Here is a 24,655-nt window from a genome sequence, read left to right on the forward strand (position 1 = left end):
ATCCTCTCTTTCTGCAGATTTTAAATCTGGATAATGTATAACTATTTCAAGCCCCTCATTAAGCTGTTGGTTTATTTAGAGGATGCCCCATGCCTCATAAGCTTAAAGAAAAAAATTATTCAATAGACCAGCCAAATGGAAGAGGCTTTTATTTGTAAAGAAATGAACTCACAACTGGTCTACAATATATTATTGTAATATAAACAATATAAATAAATGATCCTGTAGGCCCACTAACCTTCCATCCAGACCCACATGAAGCAATGTTACAACAATATTCTATGTGAAAATGTGCAGGTAACAAAGGTGCAATTACAAGCAAGTTTAAGCAGCAGAGTATAAGGTGCTTTAATTTAACAGTTAATGTTGCCATCAACAAACATTTGAATGTTCAATTTTACTTCACTGAATACAGACACAACAAATATGAAAATCTAAAATTCATACACATGCTACTGTTAATATGAAAGTGCTTTCTCTTTTTTAAAAAAATACACCAAATGGACATTCTTTTTACATAGATCATGGTGTGCTCTTATAATGCAAAATTAACTTCATTGTCAGGTTATACATGTTAAAACTGTAGCTACAGACACCAATCTAGGAACGCTAATGCTAAGAGTGCTAAAACTATCTCATTTCCTGTAAGGAGGACTCTAGTACAATATCCAACATAAAGAATACATCTATATATAATCTTAACATTTGTTTTTTGTAAAGATAAAAAATGTTTTCTTTCCCCTTGGTGATGCTTTGTTCATCCTGGGTGGATCAGTGTTTGAGGTTTTAATATGAAAGTCCTATTTAATTAGAACAGTGGGAGGAAGCAAAAGGAGGAATTAAAAAATCAGTCACCATGTGCTTGCTTAAGGATCAAAAAAAAAATTTTTTTAACTTTATCACAATTTGCCTTTGTTAAATCAACAACAAAAAATGGTTTCAACGAGCAAGACAAAAAGCACTAATTTAACAAAGAGGCTTGAAATGCCTGACACCAGTGTCAGTATCCATCCTGCACACTGCTGTCTACAACTTCAGCCTTCACCACAAGCTCACCCCTTATTCTGAGGATAGTTTCTGGAGCTTACTTTTTTTTCCTATGGAAAAAACAAAAAGACCAAGCTTTTGAATGAGGTGATTGGGAATCTAGTTAAATGTCTTGGAAATTAGATGTCCAAAATGATACCATCTTTGCACATTCCCACTGACTTTTTAAAATTTAGAATACACATACAAAAAGTATTTATGTAATAGATATTTTAACAGCAAAAATATTTGAAAAACTAATTAAAATATTTTAAAACTTTTAACTGGTACCATGGTAAAATTTTTTTAAACCCAGACTATCTGGTTACTTGGATGTTAGTGTTCCTATTTACAAACACTTTATTACAGATTCTGGTCTAACACGTATTTGGATATTGTCCTGCTTTTAAAAAGCTGAGACTGTGACACATAAAAGATCTTTTTAATATATTTTCATTCTGTATTTTCATTCTGTATCTTCATGGAGAATGTTAATATCAAGGGATAGTAATATGTAAAGTTGTGTCAGTAGGAAATTACGTCATTCGCAGAATCCTAGGGTGGCAAGGGACCTTCTACCTTATTAATCAATTGTCCCATTCTACGTTTACTCCCCAAATACTTGTAAATTCAAGCTCCAAGCACGGAACTGTTTTGTTTACCAGTTCTGCATTTTAAAGGAAACCCTTTTACTATGTAATATATGTGTGCTTTCTAAAAAGAAGATGTCTGTGATAATAGTAAACTTTTATGAAATCTTTCTTGCTTCTAAAAAGACAAAAACAAAATAAAAACCAAACCTGTTCAGCGAGCTCCTCTGAGATCTTTCAGTTTTCAAAAGTTACTGCACTGTCAATACTGGGTGTAAAGCTTTTGTAGTTCAAAACGTATAGTAAGTCAGCACCAGCTTCTTTGTACTATTTTGTCACACACCCTGTATAGCAACACCTCTGGAATAGATTCAAGTGTCAAAACAATTCTGAGAAATATGGGCTGTCACAACAGTTTCAAAATGTAAATCCTAATATTACGTACCTTTAATTTTGTAACCTAATCAGATATACAGATTAGTATGCAAAATGTGTTACAGGAATTGTGATGTGAGTCCCTCAGACCCCTTAGATATCACCTAGCCTAACCCTTTACCCAGTACATAAAACTTCTCTCTCTGTTCCAACTTGACATTCAGTACATTAAGTAATAATAATTACATACATGTTTGTTTAAGCCACAATCAAAAATGGGGGGGGGGGGGGTGGAGGGAGGATTTTGTTTACTTATTACTAGTTCCCTAAGTCAAGTATACCACACACTGCATAGTAAATGTCCAAATGGTTTGCTAAATGGATGGATAAATGAATGACAGTGTTCAGATGTGTTCATGTGTTGAGTGATTTAGCAAGAAGCATTTAGAAAAATGTCCCCATTTGCTGTCTGTGTGGATTTTCGACCTTAATCTTTAGGAGAATAAAGACTGTGGGTGACCCAGAAAATGGATGCTCAACAATTAGCTTTTAGCAAAAGCTCTTAAGTGTGAAATGAACCATTAAAAAAGGAAATTAGGAGAATTAAGTAGGATCAACTTTAAAAAATACCCCATTATGTGGCCTAGAATCATAGTTTTATACAGCTTAAAGATGATTTAGCAAAATCAACATTTTGAGTAGTATAGGCTCCATACTGTATATTCAGAAGAGGAAACAGGTTAAAAGCTAAGTAACTGCCTAATTCACCAACTAGAAATAAAACACTAGTCTCCCAGCCAGTGTTTTATCTTCATCATGTTAAATTTGATGATTATGTTCATCTATTATTTACTACTTAAGTAATTATTTAGTACTACCTAAAACATAATTAATTATGGCTTGAACATGAGCATTCTGAAAGATTTTAAGCAGTGGACAATCTGGTTTGCTTGAGGCAATACTAAAAAAAGTTTCTTTTTCTAAAATAGGTTGATGTTCATTTCACTACCATTCCCCACCACTCTCATAAACACCAACTTTTTCACCTCCATCAATTAAAGCTCCACAAAATCAAGGATTTAACACTGATAATAGTCCCTTAAGTATAACTTTTAAGTCAATAAATGACAGCTACTATCAATCTTTAAGATTACTGGAGTCAATTTAAAATAGGTGGTCTAAAAAGAACTTATTTTTATTACTTTTACATTTAAAACTATACCATGTTAGCATAATAGTGCTTTAAATTTATATTGATTTCTTTTTTCCAAATTAAAATCTATTTATTACTTCTTTTAAACAATACATTTTAAGACCTTTGCACAGGTTTTCTATGGATTCATACTGATGCCACCAGTATCACTGAGAGCAACTGTACTTTTCAAAGGCAGTAGAAAAAAATATTTTTTTAATGTACCTTTTCTCTAATGTCTGAGGTTGAAATTGTCACCTTTAAGTAAATGTTCACAAGCTATAAAAGGGAAAAAAATGAAACATCTGTGGAAAATATTTCCCAAAGCTTCCAAAACACAGATGGCACTTAAGAAGTGTGTTCATGTGTTAGAGTAGAATGGGAGAGTTTTCATTATAGAAAGTTTTCACTATAGAAGCTGGGCTTCGGATCTGAAAAGGAGGGCTGGTCTCCCTTTTCATGTATGTGTACTAAAATGAAAGTTCAGGAAAAAGCCGGATGTTTTGCTCTGGAATATGATGGTATAAGTTGTATTTGTATTATAGTGCTTTACAACTTTCAAAAAAAACTATCATAGTAATATTTTAAAATAGATTAAATAAGCTCTGAAAAATAATATGTAAAACTTTAAAATTCTTAAAAATTTAGGAAACTTTTCCCAAAGAAGATAATATAATTTTCAACATTTTTTTTATTGAAGAAATGGCTTATATTAGTGCTATGAGGGAAACTATATAACGATACATTTTATGAACTTCTAACAAAAGAGGAATATCTTCCCAAAGAATTTTTTAAAGATGTACAGCTTATAATAGGTTGAAATTAAATTTTAATAAGATTGCATATTTACTTTCCCTAATACTGTATTTGTGCTTATTTAATTGAATCACAATTGTTAAGATGAAATCAAATGCTCTAAATAGATTCAGAAAATACCAATATTTATCAGTGTAGGTAAAACAGTTCATTTTATGATCCACACTACTGTGCATCAAAGAACTAGAGGTAGGCTTGTGTTTACTGAAATTCGCGCTAATAAACAGAACCCTATAGCTCTTAGTCATCCAATTCTTAGACTGAGACACAACCTAACAAAATACTGTCTTAAAAAATGCCTTTCTTTGTAACAATCCACAAGGTTGATTCAACTGTAGTATCTGAAATTGGATACTCTCTCCTCTATATAATTCTGATAACTCAATTACAACAATTAACCTTTGCATTCTTGACAAATATTCTCCAACGTAATAGGTGTCAGCTTTTTCAGAAGTCAAAAATCACCCATTTGTGTATCATTGGAACTACTAATATGCTCCTAAGGGCAGAATCACTTGATAAAGAGAGTAAAAGAATGAGTTTGATTACAGGTAAATCCTGACATTAAAAAAAACTATACCCTGTTTATGGCTGTAACTGGGACCCAGCCATTACAATTCATTATCTTGAACTACTGATGGCCATATGTATACTGCACCACCTCACTCTGTTAACCACATTATCCTCTTGGGTCTGGAATGCTTTTCCTCCTATTTGTCTCCTCCTCCACTTCCCCGTCCTTTCCCCTAGAAAACGTTCCCCAAGGCCCAGTTATAGTTACATGTCATGCACAGGAAACGGACAGAGCAAACACTGCACAAATGGCCAGTTTCCACTGCCCAGAGGATTCACGAAGACACGACTATCAGGTATTAGCAATTCCTGCCCCAGTTATCTCCCTAAAATTAACCCTACTACAAAGTCCTCTGTAGGGATTTCCAGGCAAAAGTCTCTCTAAGAAGAAAGTTTTTACACAGTTTCCTTGGGGCTTGAGGAGGGAAAGGGGAGCGAGTCTCTTTCGTCCTACTAGGCAATGATGCTCAAAGCCGTTGCCCGGCAGCAGCATGAGTTGCTGCCATTCACTAAGGGTGAGGATCTTCAAACCACAAAATATAACCAGGCCGTTCTGCTTGAAAAGGTATCTCTGAAATGTTTTAACAGTGTGTCCAGCCAGGGATTTCTTCTACTTGATATGGCTATGAGGATAGCTTCATTCCCATACACCTATAATAGTTTATTCTTTCCAAGAAATACATGTTTACAGACTGTAAACACAGCCTAAGACTACACTCAATCTATGTATTGCCTCCCTACCATACTTGTGCCATGGTGGTACCAAAACCCTACAAATACAAATAATGGGACTTCATAACATTTAATTAAACACGTCAGTGACATGGGGCACTAGGATTTCAATCCAAGATTTCAATCTAAGACTAGTGTCTGAATAAATGTCTGACTATAATATCACACCGGATATGGGAAGATAAGCTATGTCGAAAGTTAAAGCCGGCTACCTAAAAAAATCATTTCTACTTAAAACTAGGTAAAACATGAATGTTAACTTCAAAAGTGCAGAAATTTGTTCAGCACTGACACTGAAGTGGGATAAACTAACAAAGTGCCAGGTCTCTTGTCTGCTTCTCCACCATTCTCAAGCTCCTTCACTAACATTTCTTTCCTTCTATTCCACGTTCTCTATTCCAAGGGGACGGCCCTTAAACTGGGACTTTAAAAAATATCTGTTTAGAGGATGCCCCAGCATATTAAAAGTACCATCATGGAAAAATTACCAGCCACTTAAAAAGTGACAGGTTGTGGGACAGCACTCTCAGACTATTATATCAAAGCTGCATAGCTGTGTCAGACACATGCCTACACAGGCTTGATGAAAATGCACATCGTGTAAGAAACGACTTCTATAAACCAGCTCTGTGTACTTTCTTAGGAACACATGGCTTAAAGCAAATAAAATTTCAAACTTGTAGGGATTTTCTTCCTCAATAGGAAAAGAGTGCATCAGTATAAAGAAGTCAGAAAATGCAAACTTAGGTAGCAAAAAGTAGGAAGAACTTTCCATGTCCCCTTTCTGCTTGTCATTCCCTCTCTTCAATCAAAACCCTAAAACAACTAGTCATATGAAGGAAAGTGAAAATAACAGCACTCTCCCTGCCTATTTCATACTAAAACTGTGCTTAAAGCTCAAGAGAGAGGTGGACACCCAGTGTTATTGTCTATATCCATTATATATAACTGAAATTTTGAAACTCAGATGGTTAAATCATCCAGAAAGAAACAGCTGCATCAATGGGAAAACTACTAGTTAAAAGCCAATGAGCCATTTCTAAATAAAATAACTTGAAAAAAGTAAGCGTATTTTCTGGGTATGTTTTGAGTGCGGACAGCAGAAGATCTGGACTATTCTTAAGATTATTGTAAGATTTAGGATTATAAGGTGCTCTCCAATGGAAAGCCCTCTTGTAAGTTTTCTTGGATACCTAACACAGTGCTTTTTGCTTGCGGGCTTTCAGTAAGTACATAATGAATGATATCAGAAGAGGGAGTAAACAGGAGAGCCTGTAACACAGTTCCAAGTTAATGCCTTAAAGGCTAGACACAGATGCAGTTATGGGAGGTAATCATTATTGCTAGGGGAGTCTATCCCCAAAGAATCAATTCTGTATGAACTGTGTGTGGATCATCTGTGACAAAGTTTTAATTCCAGGGGAATTTTCCTTTGTGCCCTTCAGCCCTCATACAGTGGACCATCTCCTACTAATGCTTAGCCTATACACGTGTTCTAAAACTGCAAGATGAAGGGAAAAGTCAAAGCATGTGACAACTCTGTCATAATGATTAACTGCTAATAAATGAAAATTGACTACAGAATACCTACCTTTCCTTGAAACTGTAATCCAATAATTAAAAATGTGATATAAAGAAAGATGTGACATAGACTACAAGCTATTGTAGGTCTGGAACATGAGCCTTACACTATATTACATAATTCTAATCCTACACATAACTATCAGTAAACATCTTTTTTTTTTAAACATTACTACACAAAAGAATCCCACAAAGTATACATTCAAACAAGAGGCATCTAAAGGTTAAAAAAATTACCCGCTGTATTTTTGTATAAAAATAATCAACATTCTCTAATGTACACAAAGCCAAAAGATAAATATCTGTGATGTCTTTAATGACATCTTTAGTCTTCTACTAGTGTAACACAATCTTTCTTAAAAGATCAGTGACAATGACTGAAACCCACAGACTCTTCCTCACTTACTGAACTTCTAACAAATATCTGTGTATGTTCCTTGAATTAGTAAAGCATTTCCATTGTATGGTAAAGATAAGATTAAAAAAAGATTAAAACATTTTTGATGTCCAGGACTATAACGCTCACAGGGCTCCCACAATTTTTAGTGCCATAATTCCAACAGAACACTAACTGTTCAATGAAAGGTTTTGCTTTAAATTTTTTTTCCCCTGAAACATGGACATACAAAATTAGATCCAATTATCCAAGAGGGCTTTGCAGGAAGCATACAAGGATTTAGTCAAGGAAAAAAGAATGTGCATTCTAGCTAGGTCCAGCTTGTTCAACACTAGAAAAATCCAAAGATCAACCACATAGCCACTACACAGTATCGCCCTGCCAGCAAAGGCTGTGCACTGGTTCATAAGGCATAATCGTATTATGCCTTCATCAGTGCAGGGAGCAATGAGAGAGAATTATTATAAATCAATACTGAGTGTCAAATTATTGGTATGCTAGTCCTCATTTTACAGGCCAACTTAATGGATTTTCCTCCTTTTTCTAGAATGCATAAAACTGGGGAAGATACTCCAGCAGAACATTCACTAATGCTTGTGAAATACTTCCATTGTACAATGTATTCCCTATTACATTCCCTTTTCTTTCCCCCCCACCCTCCTCAAAACATCCCTCTGGGTGAAAAAGAGCAACATTTATCCCCCCTACATTATGGTTTCTCAACCTCGGCACTACTGACATTTTGGACCAGATAACCCTTTGCTGTAGAGGGCTGTCCTGTGCGATGTAGGATATTTAGCGACATCCCTGTCCTCCACGCGCCAGATACCAACAGCAATCCACCCCCACCCCTAAGCTATGCTGACACTGTCAGATATCCCCCGGGGAATAACACTGACCTCTGGTGAGAACCACTGCTCTACATGAACAAAAACTAAGAGGAAAACTAAATTCCTCAGTCACACCAAATTCTTGGTCAAATCTGGAATAGAAACCAAATCTTCTAACTTCCAGATCAGTATTATTCATGCTAGAATGCAATCCTTTTTATAGACAAAGCAATTGTCTAAAAGACATGTTTTTTAAAACATACACTGATATCTCGTTGCATATAATTCCAGTCACTGGACTCCAAAATTATTCCTAAATTACTCCTAAATTATATCTCTCATGACAACCTATAGAAAACTTAGAGGGTAGAAAAATGTATAAGAAAACCAAATCGAAAGAGGAGAAATGTAAATCATTAAATTACTTTCAAAAGGATTTTTTATATTAATGATAAACATCACCTTTAAAAAAATTATCTAGTAAAACACTTTGAAAAATATCATGGCCCTCTATAACAAGTCTTTCAATGTTGTGTATAACCTGTAAAATTAATTCACCAATGTTACCTAATTATGAAAATGTATCAATATAATGAATTATTATATCTGTAGAAGAAATGTCAGCCTTTGATGCAGAGATCCCAATGTGCTTGGCTATCCACCACAGTAAGTGATAATATTTTAGGCCAACTTGAGCCTTTACCTTACAAGTCTGTTTAAGAGTAAAACTGCTGTTATCTCAAAGCCTCACGATCCTGTTAAGATTCCTTCAGAGAGTTAATGCGTGCACAGATCTTTAGGGCTGGGCCTAACTTGATATTCATTGCACTCATAAGATGGTCTTCTTTTAGCAAGAGAAGAGCCTGTCCATCAATCTCCTGTGCTCTGAACTCATCTGCAATATCCTGGCAGCCTAGAATTTGATCAGAGGAAGGATGTTAGAATTATTACACGACAATCAGATGTTACTCCTAACAGTCACAGTTATTCTCTCACTGGGCCTGAGTATCTGAAATACAGGCTGAGAAACAAATGAAATTTATTGATGAGTCTTGGGTTCACTCTGAAGGAGAGAGTATTTCTTGACATTCTAAAAAGAATTTGAAATCCAGGTAAAGCAATTTACTTGGAATTCTTGTTCTAAAAATAATATTGCAGAAATAATTAGTAAGAGTCAGGTAAAATGTACAGATTCAGTCCAGATATATCATAAAAAGGACAATGTTGTCACCTGAAAGCATGCCATACATACAAGAAGTTTGGATTAACTAGTTATTATACCTCAAGAACTTTTCTTTGTATAACATATCCTTCACATAAAGGTACAAAAGAATAAAATGTAATGTTCTGCCATTTAAACAATTTAGAAATATTTTCTCAAGTACCACCTTCACTATCATTTGTACCTTTATTCCTATTTACAACCTTCAATTGCCAGGCACATCCAAAACATTTTTATTATCCACTTAGAACAGAACCAATCCATCAAAATTATAGTATCAATCTACTGCTGAAATGTATTTACAACATTCAACTTGTATTTCAACTTCAAATCTTAATATCACTGGACTCACCTCCACTTCTGATAAGAAAACATAAATTCTCATTGAAATCTTGAGCTTGCTGGCTAATCTCTTGACAAAACCACTATTTTACCTCTCAGCATAAACCAAGTGCTTTAGAGCAAGTAACAATGCGAGCACTCAACTTGGACCTCAAACGTTTTTATTATATACCAAATTTTGCACAGCCAGGCTAATAAGCTTCCCCACTACGGGTAAAGAAACCAGCAGGGAAGGTAATGAATTAAGGAACCAAGAGAGGAGAGAATGCAAAAATGTGGAAGCTTCCTTATAAAAGACAAAATTATGAAAGTGAATTTAAGAATAAAAACTAACAGCCTAAAGTCTTTCTTTTTCATTCAAATCAGCATTCTAAGGGAAAACATAAAGAAAAAGATAATGCAAAATGGAAATGGTTACATTATACCTTTGGATACAACTCGGCTGGAATGATTATTCTTTCTACTGCAAATGTATCATCTTGTTTATATAAGATAATAATGTCATCCCTATAACCCCAGCACTAAGCACAAAACACTGTAGGTGCTAATACATATATTTTTAGATAAGTCAAAGATTAAATGAATGAATAATGAACAAAACCAGAATCTGCTTAAAAGGAACTATCTGTACGAGTAATACAAACTTTTTTTTCTGTATTCAGCTGTGTGGCCAAGCTTTTCTCTTGGTTACTTCTTTTCCCGTCTTTGTTTGGTTGCATCCTTCCTCTTTCCTATATAGCAGTCAGCTTTTCAATTTCTGTATTTTAATAATTTCTCAGGTTTTTAAAAAATGACATTTCAAAAGTACCGTATGCAAAATTTTTGTGCTTTTGGCCATTTACCATATAAAAGAAACTATATAGTTAAAATGGAATTACTCACCATAGAAAAGCCCCTTTTCTTTTCCCAGAGGTAGCTCTCAAAACTGGGCAGACAAAACTGACTAATCTTGCATCTAGTTGTGACTTCATCCTTCTTTTTTATGAAAGAACTTAATGTTCTTCTCTCTTCAGTCTTACTTACAAGAACACAGGAAAGAAAAGAAGAGAGAGAAAGACAGCAAAGGACTTAACTTAGATTCAGAAAACAGAAGCAATGAGAAGTAACGAGGACCATAAAGAGCTACATTTGGGAATAGAAACCAGGAGTTCTCCATGAAGAAATTCACAGCATGTGCTCGCTCCTTGGTTTTATCAGCTCCCTCTTCAAATGTCTTCTTGTACATAGACAGTAAATGTATTAGCAAAATAATAAAGAACAAAAAGTGGGGAAACAGCATGATCAAGCAGGAATGAATTACCTTCAGAATTTTAGATCACAACTTTCTTAAGCCAACCACAAAAAGGATATGTATGCCATCCATTAGTATAGAAATGAACACCATAAAGTGATTTTAAAAAGAAGGCGGGGGGGAGGCAGAAGCAAATAAACTTCTTAAAACTTATCAGAGAAAGATAAACTAAAAAAAAAAAAAAACACCTAAATGCTCAAGGTATACTGAGCTAAAGTTCTATGAATTTCTGACATATTTAGAATCTACTTTTGTAAAACAGCTGACACCCCAGGGACATCACAGAACATACCCCAGCTGCAGCAACCAGTCAGCTCAGCTGGCTTTACATCTCCAAAAGCAGCCATCATGATGGGCATGGACCTCTCTGCACATGGCCATGAGTCCCAAATGAACCTTACAAGTGTCCAGTCATTTTTCCAGCTAAACCTAAAATGAAAACACCCCACACAAAAACTAACCTCAGTAAGGATGACTGAAAAGATGTCTATCACCTGCACTCCATACTACAGAATAAACAAGTCCCAATAGCAGTATTATGAAAACCAGTAAACAGTCATGTTTTTAGACACTACCTACTTTATAGGCCTACAGAGAAACCAAATCTACTGCAAATTCACAGATCAATAAATACAGACTAAAGTGATCTTTGCAAAAGGCAGTTTACTGTATCAAGGAAGAGTTAAAGAAGATAACTGCAGGAAACTGAGAATAAAAAGAACCATTCCTATAGAGAACTTTTTAATGTACAAAAATTTAGAAGAAAATAATTTTTCCCTCTGGTAGCAGCTCTGAGATTGGTCTGCATACCAGCTCTAATATAGTCCCACCAAGACGGTTCACAAGATGACACTACACAACAAGAAGAGAAAACTCTAGGAATAAATATAAGTGCCCTGATGAAAGAGGGAAACTTAGCCTCAACTGGAAAGAAAGAAAATACAAGAGATTACAAAATTTACAAATTTGTTCACTTCATGAGAAAAGCTCAGGGGAAAAAAAATCCAGCCCTGAATAAGCTGAAAGAGGCTCAAAAGGAAGTTTACAAAGACCAGAGGAACATAGAGAAATGAAGATAACAGCATTTTCTGGCTGAGATTTACCTTAAGTTACAGGCATTATTCAGAGAAAAACTTTGAGAAAGAAGATGTAACTGATCACACAAATAAGCCTGTCATTTAGCCTGTCAAAGCACTTTAGAAATACTCCCATTTAATCAGGTAAAAGAAAAGCAAAGTTATATTCAGCAGACTGTTAAAAACAGTGCCAAGCAATTCCAAATTATAAAGCATTCTGCTTTATATGTAATGTTCTCTAAACAACTAGCAACAAAATTAAGTGTCCTGATGAACTCAATAAGAGGAGCACCTCAAGTTATAAGAAATAATTTTTTTCAATTCAAATGAAGCAAGAGTAAAACAAAGGAGTTAGCCTTTGTACTAATAAAGCAGCCAAGAGTAGCCTCACAGCCAATGGATGCTTGGGAAAATTAGAAAACCAGCCCTAAAAAAAAAAAATATGTAGTCTTAGAAGAATCAGCAGTAACTATTATTTGTTAATTATCTGGCCAACTACTTTCCTCCATCCCAAAGGAAAAGAAATATTTCCCCCCAAATGAGAAATCAGGCTAACAGCTCATGTACCCCATTTGGAAGACTGAGACTATGTCTGAAGATGAAAGAATCAAAGTCCAGCCCCAGGGATTAGTGTCAGTTCCAATATTAATTCTCAAGATATCTAGACTGGTATAAAACTTAAAATTTATTTCATTAAATATTAAAACCACACCAAGTGAAAACTCACCATTCTCTAATACAACAACTTTTTAAAGCAGATTCTAAACCCATCTGGTCAGCATTTAAATCACACCTAAGGGGTTTCCTAGGTGCATGCTTAAAAATCTTCCCATGAAAAATGTATCCCTTCTTTAAACAATTTCATCTTTCTTTAAAAGTGACCATATCTTGTTTAAAAAAAAAAAAATTAACATTTCTAAAACAAGCTATTGAAAAAAAAAAAAATTTCAGAGTTCTGTATATATATATCTTCCTCAACTTATATCCTGATAAACGCATCGTTAAGTTGAAAACATCAAGTCGAAAATGCATTTAATACACCTAACCTGCTGAACATCATAGTTTAGCCTAGCCTACCTTAAATGTCCACAGTTTAGCCTAATGTAAGTTGGGCAAAATTATCTAACACAAAGCCTGTTTTATAATAAACTGTCGAATATCTCATGTAATTTATTGAATACTGTGCTGAAAGTGAAAACCAGAATGGTTGTGTGGGTTCAGGATGGCTGTATCAGTTATTTACCCTCATGACAGCGTGGCTGACTGGGAGCTGCCTTGCCCAACCTGAGGAGAGAGTATCGTGCTTCATGTCACCAGCAAAAGATCAAAATTCAAAACGTGAAGCACAGTATCTATAGAATGTGTATCACTTTTGTACCATCATAAAATGAGAAGTTCATTAAATCGACTCATCACAAGTCAAGAACCACCTGGATAAGGTTAAATGGCTGATGGATTTTTTTAAAAAGCAGAATACTTCTGGATATACTTTCTTCACTCATACAACACTTCAATTATTTACTTATTTACGTATGTATTTCGGCCGCACCACATGGCATGTGAGATGGTTCCCGGACCAGGGATCGAACTCGGGCCACCACAGTGAAAATGCCAAATCCTACCTCGAGGCCACCAGGGAACTCCCAACACTAGCTGTAAGTTTGCTTCTGAGACAGTGGTCACCTTCATAGAAAGATTCATTAGCAAAAACAGATGGATTAATTTTAATAAACCTGTAGACATGTTCAAAGGGGATATATTTTTCTGGAAAGCTTGTGTCAAGAGAAATGATATGATTCACCAAAAAACCAAAATGGAACAAATATTTTTAAAATCTTATTTTCCATATTCATAAGGTCAAAGTGAATGAAGAAGACGTGCTGATCTGCCTTAGCATGTATCACAGGTGGGTTTCGGGATGAACAAAGGTGCGGCTGTCTCCCGCAGCCCGCCCCTTAGAGAAAGTGGAGGTAAAAGATTACTGCTGTAGTAAAGAAAAAAGATGAAGCACATAACGACCTAAGCTGATGGAAAGAGCACCAAATGAGAGAGCAGCAAACACAAATAAGAAAGCAACCCTCAATATTGGAATGGAATATCATAACTAAATTTCAGTTGGCTACTTAATTTTAGAAGTGTTCTTGATGTCTATCGCAAAGAATCAAAGAATGCAGCCTCCTTTAAAAAGAAACAGCTTGTTTTTTTTAAAGAAACCAAAATTTTATATTCTAAAAGGTCTTGATTAGCTTTCAAAAAGGTAAAAAAAAAATATAGTCTCTCTTATTTCATTTAAAAAAGGTTAAATTAGGAAATAAGGAGGAAATAGAACAGAAAACTGGAAGAGCAGAAGGGAAGAAGTGTCTGACTCAATCTCTCTACTGACCTCTCGAGAGAAATCAGACTGAAGAGAAGAGAGCACCTTTAATATCTTCACCGGTTGAGGTGTCACAGCAGAAGCAGGACTAGTCAGTTTTTATCGACTTGGGGGGTATGAGAAAATACCCAGTTGTGCTGAGGGAATAAGCAAGAGGATACAGATCACATTTCAATAGTGAATGCCATTTAATGAGTACATATACACAGAACTTCCCTAGCCCTGCTGTGCAATAGGTGTGGATGGGTCTAACGTCATTCCTGGGTGTGTGCGCAAGACAAATATTAAGGTCAAAGTGGAGAATCACATACCAGGCAAAGAATGGATGAAGGCCCACACGTCATCAACTGTCCATATAGATGGCTCTGTTTGTGCAACTGGCAGCAGGTCACTGTTCTCAGGCATTTTCCTCATTCTCACATCCCGAAGCTCACGCTCTCTTTCCCGTTCACTCTGCCTGCGCAGGCGTGTTGTCATAGCAGATGGCACAGAATCTTCATGAGAAGCCAAGTCTTCTTCTGCAGATGGATAAGTAATTGGAAGCTGGAAAATGTAGTACAAGTAAAATACAGCATTGCACTTTCCTTGTATTTCTGAAAAGGGTATTGTACATTGAATCAAGGTTTCTACAGACCTGCCTAAGGATATGTTCTCTTGCTGCCCCATCAGGGCCACTTGGACGACGGCCACGATGCCCAAGACTCTGATTATCAGGCTTACGATTCCAACGACTAAGTGCAAATTTTTTAGAACAGCTAACATTGTACCTAAGAAATTCAAGTAAGAAAAAATATTAAATGATGTATGGGACACTCCATTTAGTAACTAATTACTCCATTTAGTAATTAATTATGACCTTAAAGTGCAGTTGTGAATCAGTAAGTACCATTTACAGAGAAGAGAGAGTAACTTTACACTTGGTATTTAGTCCCTAAATATTTGGATATCTAAGACAGATAGCTAGGCAGATATGTAAACAGCAGTTCTTGCCTGACCTAATTTATCTTCTCCTCCTTGCTCTACTCTCATCAGCATTTTCCTATGTTAAGACCCCTAAACCTCTAAAAAGCTTCGCCTAAAGGTATAATAACATGACAACTCAGCAATCATCTCTGGGAGAATGATGGTAGTGTGTTAAATGTCCTGAAATATTTCTAAATAGTCAAGAAGTTCAAAATATTCTGAAAAGCAATCCTTCTCCATCAGTTTTTGGTCCCTTAGAATCACAGAGCCTCTATTCTTTCTTGTGGTACATGCAAACTGGAAAACTCCAAAGTCAAAACAGGAGTTACATAATTTGATTAGGACTATCACTAACATGAAAGAATATCTGAAAAACAGATTGACAATTGAAAAACCAACAACCCATTTTTAGAGGAAAATACTTCTACTACTTATTTAACTTAAGTTTTACTAAGTATATTTTAGAGGCACCATACTAAACAATATATTCAAGCAAGAAATTCCCTAGATGTATCTTTAAGATCTTAAATTCTCTGAGAGAATAACTTTTAGAATAGAGAACAAATTTCAAAATAATCAACCTGTGCACACACTTCACCTTTAGCGGGAAATACCTGTATCAGGATTTATTATCAGAATTAGATGGGGTTTCTTTAATGTAAACTAAACTTGTGACTAGATCAATGAAGAAATTTTTATAGTAATATTATTCACCTGTAATATTACTATTGAAAATACAGATTTAGAAAAGACAGGCATTTTGTTGTCAGACAATGTAAAAATGTGGAGAGCTTATGCTATAGCTGTCCCACTTAGAAACCTAATATAAACAGGATATGGTTAAAAGAAATGAAAACATTTTAAAATATAACAAAGTAAATCCAGGCATTTCAATATTGATAAAACAAATATTGTTTTGACACCATAAGGACTAGCAGTCTATTCACAGGAGGGATTCTCCTAAGCATATTCTTACCACCAGAAGGTTGCTACTTCAGTATCAGATTATGCTGTGTTATGAATATGCAGTTTTCACGGAGCAAAATTTAACAACTAAATAGCAAAGTAGCTCCAGATAATGCTTATTTGATATCATTCCTCTATAATATCTACTTCTGATTAATGGTAAACTCTACAAGTTTTTTGGTTTTGTTACAGCAGTTGTTGGCTTGTGCTTTAGGATATTCAAGAGAACAGAGATACCTTTTGGCACATGACATAGTGCAGAATCGTTTTGACCGCAGAAATTCATTAGCATACCCCATCTTTCCACAGAATTCACACTTGAGCAACTCACTGTCCATTTCTTCTAATGTCTCTAAAAAGAAGAAAACAAAGAAAAAACTTCCAAAAATTTAATTGTGGCAAATTTTCTTTTAGTTTCTACGTTGGTTGGATGCTGCTAGTGTTCAGACCCTCCAGGAAACTTAAAAGGAATGGTCTTTTAACTTTTCAATCCATAGTCACTCTGGCAAGGCAAAGCCCCCAAAACAACCACTTCCACCAATTCCCTCTTGCTCCTGCATAAAAATTTTATGAGGTTTTCTCTATATAAATAAGCATTTTTAAAGGTTCGTTTTGCTAAGAATCCAACCGATCTAAAATGTGCAAATAAAACAAAACCACTACCTTTCAAAAAGCATCATGTAGTATATGAATTTTGATACAATGTGCTATGTACAATACATATACAGCAAAGAACACAATTCTAACTAGAGAAAATGAGAATGATTCCAAAAAGAAGGTAAAATTTTGATGTCTGATTTCAGAGGAGCATTTAAAATAGTTAACACTCTCAAAGATCTGCAGTGTACAACGGAATATATGAAGATGTATTTATCTAATTATAAAAGTCCCTTTTAGTCATATCATACTAAAAATAGTTCACATTTATCTTCAAAATCACCAATAGTTTTATAATTTCTAACCTCTGCTCCTTTTTGTCAGGGTGCTCTCTGTTAAATGAGAATGTCCTTCCTCTACCTCTATATCCATAACTTTCTTCAAGTCATACCACAGGACCCAAAAAACTTCCCACCTAAATCCTCATGTATTCAGCAGCAGTCACCTATAAGCAAGCAACTTAATCTTCACGACCCACAGTTTTCTCATCTGTAAAATGTGGTTTATAATACCTTTCCCAAAGAATTGCAGTAAAGATTATATGAATGCCCAACAAGTAGCAGGCATAAAAAAGTGACAGCTCCATTTCCTATTTTCCACATAAGAACTAGGAGTACCAGGATCTGTAATAAATGCTTAAGAAATACTTTGATGAAAACTTAAATTCTTAAATCCACCATATTTTGCCATTTTCATGCATCACCATAATTCCTATGCCGAGTCATATGAAATATACAAAAAAAGAACTCCACTAACTACAGCTTTTAGCTATGAGCTCCATATGTGCTTTTCTATGTTATTCATTTAACCAAGACTTGCTAAGATGGAGAAAGGGACCCTGTAATGTAGATATGGATGGCATGTACTCAATACATTCAAGCATCACACTATCCCAGTGTTACTGGAGAAGCAAATGGCAAAGTGCTAAATTAAGTGAAGGCAGCAAGAACTAAAAAACATACTGTGAAATATTTAAAGTTCCAAGGGACATCCAAATACAGTGTCATGACCAATCAAATCATAAACTAGCAAGTGATCATCTCAAGGAAATTCTCAGGACCATCTTCATAAGCAAAACTCACCTATTCAGTAGCAATGAGGAACAGAGAGTCTCAAACCAAGTAAAGTAAAAATCGCTCCTTCCACTGACCTGGAGATGGCTTTCACACAGCTGTGCCCCACAACACATTCTTGCAACCTAGCTTCATAACTTCCAGAAGTATTGTTTTTACTTTGTCACGCTTGTAATCAGATCTGACCTTGAAAAGCATGTACTGGAGACAGAACCTCTCATTTGACCACCACTGCCACCAATCCAGCCCCAAAGAGCCCATTTCTCAACTTGTTCCATTTCAACTATACTGAAAGCTTTATTTCAAAAGTTTGTATTAATTAACATAACAATATGCAACACTTGATAATAGGTTAGAATACCTTATGAAGGAGAAGGAAATGTTTTTGCTGGTGAGAGAGGGGAGATCCCAAACAGGTATGGTCTAAGGGTTAACAACCTGACAAAAATAGAACATCAGTTTTATTTCTCATAAAGAAGAGAGGAACATTAACAGATTCAAAAAAGTCCAATTCTAATGTTTGGTCAGAATTTCAACAAATTTGGTAATGTTACCAAAGCTACTTTTTCACATTTGTAAATAAAAAATTACAGAGCCAAATAAGTTTTAAAAAAACTATTGCTTTAGCTAATAAAGATGGGATTCTATGGCAGAGACAGCTGGTAATTCCCTAATATTCATTCTTCGCTTTTCTCCCACAGTAACAGAATCCTAATTTTTAGCTAGGAATATGGCCACTGAGAATAAGAAGTATAGTTTCTGCCCTATGTGTGGCCAATTTCTGACCAAATTCCAGGTGGTGCCCTTTCTCCCATCTTATTAGAATGCGATCACGAACATTAGCTATCTTGGAAATGTGAGCAACTTCTAGGGATAGCAGAGCCATGAGACACCGAGCACTTAGGTGCCCAACACAATGGAGCCCTGCACTGCTTACCTTTACACTATGTCACAGAAAATTAAACTTTTTTATTTAATCAGGTATTATTCTGGGTCTCTAATGGAATGGCCAAATATATATCCCAACCAACAGAGATCCCCGATTTTTCTCTGCAAGGAGTTACTTTCCAATTTTCCTGAAGACTTGAGATCACATGACAATCAGCAGCAAAGAAAGGCAATGAGATAGAAACCATGATCGGTGTGATCATGGGATCACATACTACCAGGGAAGACATAAGATATTTTGGTAAATCACATTTTGGTTGGAGATTCTGGTTATAGAACCAGTCCAAATAGAGAAATAATTTATCCTTTAAAAAAAGAATAATCCTTATATTGTTTTTCATACTGAATTAAACTGTATATACCACTAAAACCAAAGCCACTAAATAAGTGACTTCTCATTTCACCCTATAGTATTTCCCATAAACACTGAAGTATACAGTAATGGAAACACTTTACCAAATTACCTTGGGAAATTATTAAGTATTTTAAAATTTGATACATTTTCAGTAAATACATCTCCACTATGAAATAATCTTTTTTTTTACTGACTATAGTTAACATATAACAGTGTGTAAATTTAAGGCGTACAATGCTTTAATTTGATACATTTATATGACTGCCTTTGTAGCAATATTGAGCACTTCTATCATATTACATTTTTATCTTTTCAGTCATTGGGATAATTAAGTTTGAGTCTCTTAACAAAGTTGATGATTACAGTACAATATTGTTGTCTATGTTCATTATACTGTGCATTAGATCTCTATGGCTTATTTATTATTCATTGCATAGATTAATCATCTTTAAATCTTCCTTTTCCTTACTCCGGTATCTTGTTCTTTAAAACTACCCTCTGCCTTGTCTTCCATCAATCCTTTCCTTCCTCTTCCCACTGTAACTACAAGTATCAATTACATGCCAAACCTCTACATTCATCCTACACATGACCAGCAGAGTTTCCAAAAACACTCGTGTTTGAGTCACCTGCCTAAAAATCTTCAGTAATCATCCTCTTGACAGCAAGATAACTCCTAACGCCATAGTTGAATATCAAGGTACGCTAGAATCTGACTGCTTTACTACCCACTACTTCTCTAACTCAACTGTCTAACTCTTCACCGCCCCCTCCTGAAGTTACCTAGCACTTGCACATCTTTTGTGCATTTATTCATGGTATGCTAACCTGAAAGTTTCTTTTTGTTTGTTATCTTAAATCTATGCTTTACCATCTAAGACCCAGGTCAAATCCTATCTCTGCAGAAAACTCACCAAACTGGCAATAATCTCACCCAGTTTTAAGGAGCCAAGTTCTTACTGTCTATAATAATTCATTTAATACCTACCATATGTTGCTCCTTAGTTATCTTTCTGTTGTGGAGACTGCTACTTCCTACTAGATCAAAAGCTCCTCTGGGTTCTAGCATAGTCCAGCATGTTTTATTTGTATTATATTATAAACCATGAGCATCACAAAATATGCTGTGAAGCTTTGTAAGCAGTTATCCATTTTTCTCCAATATGTGCACACAAGAGGGCACATTATATATGCTTATTAGCCTATAAAATTTTTGTTTATACACTTATAGATATAGGCAAGAAAAAAAAATCCCTGCACACTCATCTTTACTACTCTTCATCTCAAATGAAAAATTTTCTCAGATAAACAGTATGCGTAACCAAAAGCAAGTATTTAGGAATTAAATGAAATTAAATTCATAATAACAAAAGGCAAAATGTAGACATTGTTTGGATCCCGATTTGAATGAAATAACTATAAAAGGACATTTATATAAGTTAATCAATTATACAACTGAGGAAATCTGAATATGGACCAGGTATCGGATGACACCAGAGAATTATTAATATTGTTTTGTGTGACACAGCATTAAAATGTACACTTTTTATAGATGCACACTGAAGTATGTACTGGCAAACTACAATAACAACTATGACTTTTTTTTTAAACAGAGGAAGAAAGGAAGAAAAGGGAAAGAGAAAAGCAACAGAAAGAGAGAATGTAGGGAGAAAAAATAGAAGGGATGGACGAAGCTAGTGTGGCAAAATAATGCTTAAAACTGGGTAATAATGTTGAGCCTGGGTGAGCTGGGATTCATTATACAGTTCTCTCTAATTGTATGTATGTTTGAGATTTTTTCATGTTTAACACTCTTTTAAATAAAAAAAATCAAACTGAACTCAACCTAAGTTAGCAGTAAAAGACAAATTTTATACTACTATCAAACTCTTTGCTATTCAAATAAGAAGTAAAACAGTGATAAATACATTGCGACAGTTCATAAATTACCAAAATGAGCTGCCTTCCTCTTAAGAATTAGGAAAACTGCGAGCCAAGTCAGTATCTATTTTGCTTACCATGCTATTTTACTTAATTTAGAAAAGTACAGGCACATAATGTATACTCAATAAATATTTACAAAATGAATAAATTTTAGATGAAATATACTGAGGATCTAGTGAGGATAATTACTTGGACACAGATGTTAACTAATTCACTATTTTAGAGCCCTGACTATACTAAATGATATTTAATTAAATTGAACCCATCAACTATAGAGCCATGATCAGAATCAATAAAAAATAAAATATACCATTTCTGCATTTATTTGTGTTGGTTTTCCTGAAGTCACTTTGCATACCACTTTGACTTTTATGGAATATTCACTTAGAATAAGGTCTATAAAAAAAGATTCTTTGACAGTGAGAAGATTTAGTGATATTTTCCTCTTTGAACAAATTTAATCACCTTTTGATTGAAGACTACATCCTTAACACAATTCTAATACCCACCTGATATCAAACATCAGAATAAAGTCTAAACCAAACAACCCAGAAGCTCTAAATTTTTAAGCAAACTCAGCAAAACAGTCATTTACTTAAGTCTTCTTAAGAAAGAGAATTAGTTGTTTGATCCTAAAATTCTGAATTACTTTCATATATAATGGAACTTTTCCCACCCACACTCCTTCAAATGTCAAACTGTTATTATACAAAATAACATCAATCTTGCTATCTTAATTATATGGCCATTAACAGTCTGGTTAGCTTTCCCACTATTTTAGTCAAATCATTATATGAGAATAAAACTAAATACTTCCAAGTGAAAATCTGTGTGGAGTAAAAATCCGTGTCCCATTTCAAGCAATAAAAGTCAAAGTTAAAGGGTATCTTAAAGAAGACTCCACAAACCTTCAGCAATCATGTCTTCCATCTCCGTGTCAGATGAATTATCTGCATGTTTTGCATTATTCTGCAGCTCTGGCTGAACACACACAGAATCTATCACCTGATTATCCAAAATAGGCCTTTTTTTCACAGGCTGTTCAATCAGCAAAGATGAACGACTCACCTTTAAAAGACAGAACAAAATGAAATAATCTTTTAAAAGACTTTCAGAAATAACGTAGTTTTAAAATCTCCTGAAATAAAGGTATCTGTGATAATTTTCTTATATAACTGATCAGATCCATTCACTAAGGGCTTTTTTCCTTCAGAAAAGGTTAGGCAATCTGAACACAAACGCTCTATATTACAGGTCATGTGCAGTATGGACACTTCAAAGTCTCAGTCAAATGGAACCAAGGGTCCTAGTTTAGGCCGGTAGACTAAAAAAGTCTTAAAAAAAATCAGTAATAAATTTTGATTAGCGAGTACAGTCAATATATTTTTTCTGCAATAACCTTTAAGATTTATTTTTCATGCACGAAACTTTTATTTGTAGGATTATGTCCTCAGGATAGATCATTATTGTATGTATTTTAAAGATAAAGGAACTAATATTCAAAGTGTGCAGGTGATTTCTTTACAAAAGCAGAATCAGGACTAGAACTCAAGTCTCCTGACGCCTAGTTCAGCAACCTACTATAATCAAAAAAGAAATAGAAAACTCCTCAAACATTAACATTAAAATCAACAACAAAAATAATTCACTTCAGTACACTTGCTTAAGTCATGAAAAGTTATTTTAGAAATATTTTCAGCAAAAACAGTCTAGACCAAAAATATTTACTGATTCACTAGTGAACTCTCGGCTAATCTGAAAAAATGGAAGCTTTCATTCTACTTGAGAATGCTGGTCAAGTCTCCAACAGTTTCCACATATGAACAACAGCTTACTGGAAATTTCTGCATGTAACCCTGGAGAATAATCACCCATAAACTTTTTTTTTTTTGGCCTGGACACACAGCTTGCAGGATCTTAGTTCCCCCACTGGGAATCAAACCTGGACCCCAGCTGTGAAAGCACCAAGTCCTAACCACTGGACTGCCAGGGAATTCCCAACCCATAAACTTTTAAATTTTGTTCATTCCAGTTAGTGTATGTAATATGCTTCAAATAAAATTAATGGAAATCACTGCTGAAAAAACTGTAACATACAGTGCTGCTAAGAGTACACACTTCTGGTATATGAACAAATTTAAATAATCTTCCAGAAAATAATTTGGCAATATATATCAAGTCTTATGAATACATACATAATGTGATCCAATATCTATACTTTTAGGAATTTATGATAAAGAAATTATTTCAAAAGTGGATTTCAAATGTGAATGATTTACATACAAAGATATTCCTTTCAGGGCTATCTGAACAGCAAAAAAATGGAAACCTGAATGTCCAACAATATATCTGTCCCTCAGCACCTGCAGGGGATTGGTTCCAGGACTGTAGAGGATACAAAAATACGCAGGTCCTCAAGTCCCTTATGTAAAATGGAATATTATTTGCATATAACCTATGCACATTCTCCCATATACTTTTTTTTTTTTTTTTTTTGGCCATGCCACGCGTCATACAGGATCTTAGTCCTCGACCAGGGATCAAACCTGTGCTCCCTGCATTGGGACCGCGAAGTCTGTAACCACTGGACTGCCACGGAAGTACCATCCCATATACTTTAAAAAATCTCTAGATTACTTATAATACTTATATACAGTGTAAATGAGAAATAGTTGCCCATGCATGGCAAATTCAAGTTTTGCCTTTTGGAAGTTTCTAGATTTTTTTTTTAATATTCTTGATCTACAATTGGGTTGACTCCCCAATGTGAATCCTGTGGATATGGGAGGCCAACTGTAATGGAAGGATTACATAAATTACAGTTGTCCAGAAAGTGAAATATTATGCAATCTTCCAAAATGTTTCCAAAGTACTACTAATCAAATGAGAAAATAAATGCTTGAGATTTACTAAGTGAAAGAAGCTGAACTATATATAAAATAATAATCTTGATCATATGAAAATATATATATTAAAATACTCTGTGGTATTAGGATTATTTGTTCTGTACATTTTCCAAAGTTTCCATTAAAAAAATAATACATTTTTTTTTAATCTGGAAAAAAGAAGTTGTAACTGTCACTAGTAATAATCAATAATAATAGCTAAGGCTATTAAGTGCCAGGCACTACATAGAACAATTTATGCACATTCAGTCCTCACAATAACCCTAAGAGCAAAGTATCACCTCCATCTGCTTCTATTTGCTGGATGAACAAATGAATTTCTAAAAGGCTGAATGACTTCACAAAGGTTACACACTCAGCATGTGGCAGAGCCAGGATCCAATCACTGAGGAGTAGGGAGGGAAAAAACCGTTCCTCCACTCACTG

At 34.8% G+C, this 24,655-nt stretch overlaps 1 protein-coding gene across 5 annotated transcripts in view; it reads right to left on the reverse strand.

Annotated features, from left to right (window-relative positions):
• Positions 1–140: 140 nt before the first annotated feature.
• The window catches only part of PHC3 (polyhomeotic homolog 3), a 75,270-nt gene continuing 50,755 nt past the window's right edge, over positions 141–24,655 (reverse strand). For 4 of the 5 annotated variants that reach the window (XM_057737729.1, XM_057737731.1, XM_057737730.1 and 1 more), the window contains 5 exons: positions 22,232–22,391; positions 16,584–16,698; positions 15,052–15,184; positions 14,729–14,960; positions 141–9,025 (listed from right to left, as the gene is read on the reverse strand). In XM_057737729.1, coding sequence (XP_057593712.1) covers positions 8,871–9,025; positions 14,729–14,960; positions 15,052–15,184; positions 16,584–16,698; positions 22,232–22,391 — 795 coding nt within the window. In that variant the 3' untranslated portion in view covers positions 141–8,870. Of the gene's footprint in view, positions 9,026–14,728; positions 14,961–15,051; positions 15,185–16,583; positions 16,699–22,231; positions 22,392–24,655 lie in introns of those variants that run through there. The other variant, XM_057737732.1, reaches the window with a different exon arrangement.

This window comes from Hippopotamus amphibius, chromosome 6 (genome assembly GCF_030028045.1).
Source record: "Hippopotamus amphibius kiboko isolate mHipAmp2 chromosome 6, mHipAmp2.hap2, whole genome shotgun sequence".
NCBI lineage: Eukaryota > Metazoa > Chordata > Mammalia > Artiodactyla > Hippopotamidae > Hippopotamus > Hippopotamus amphibius.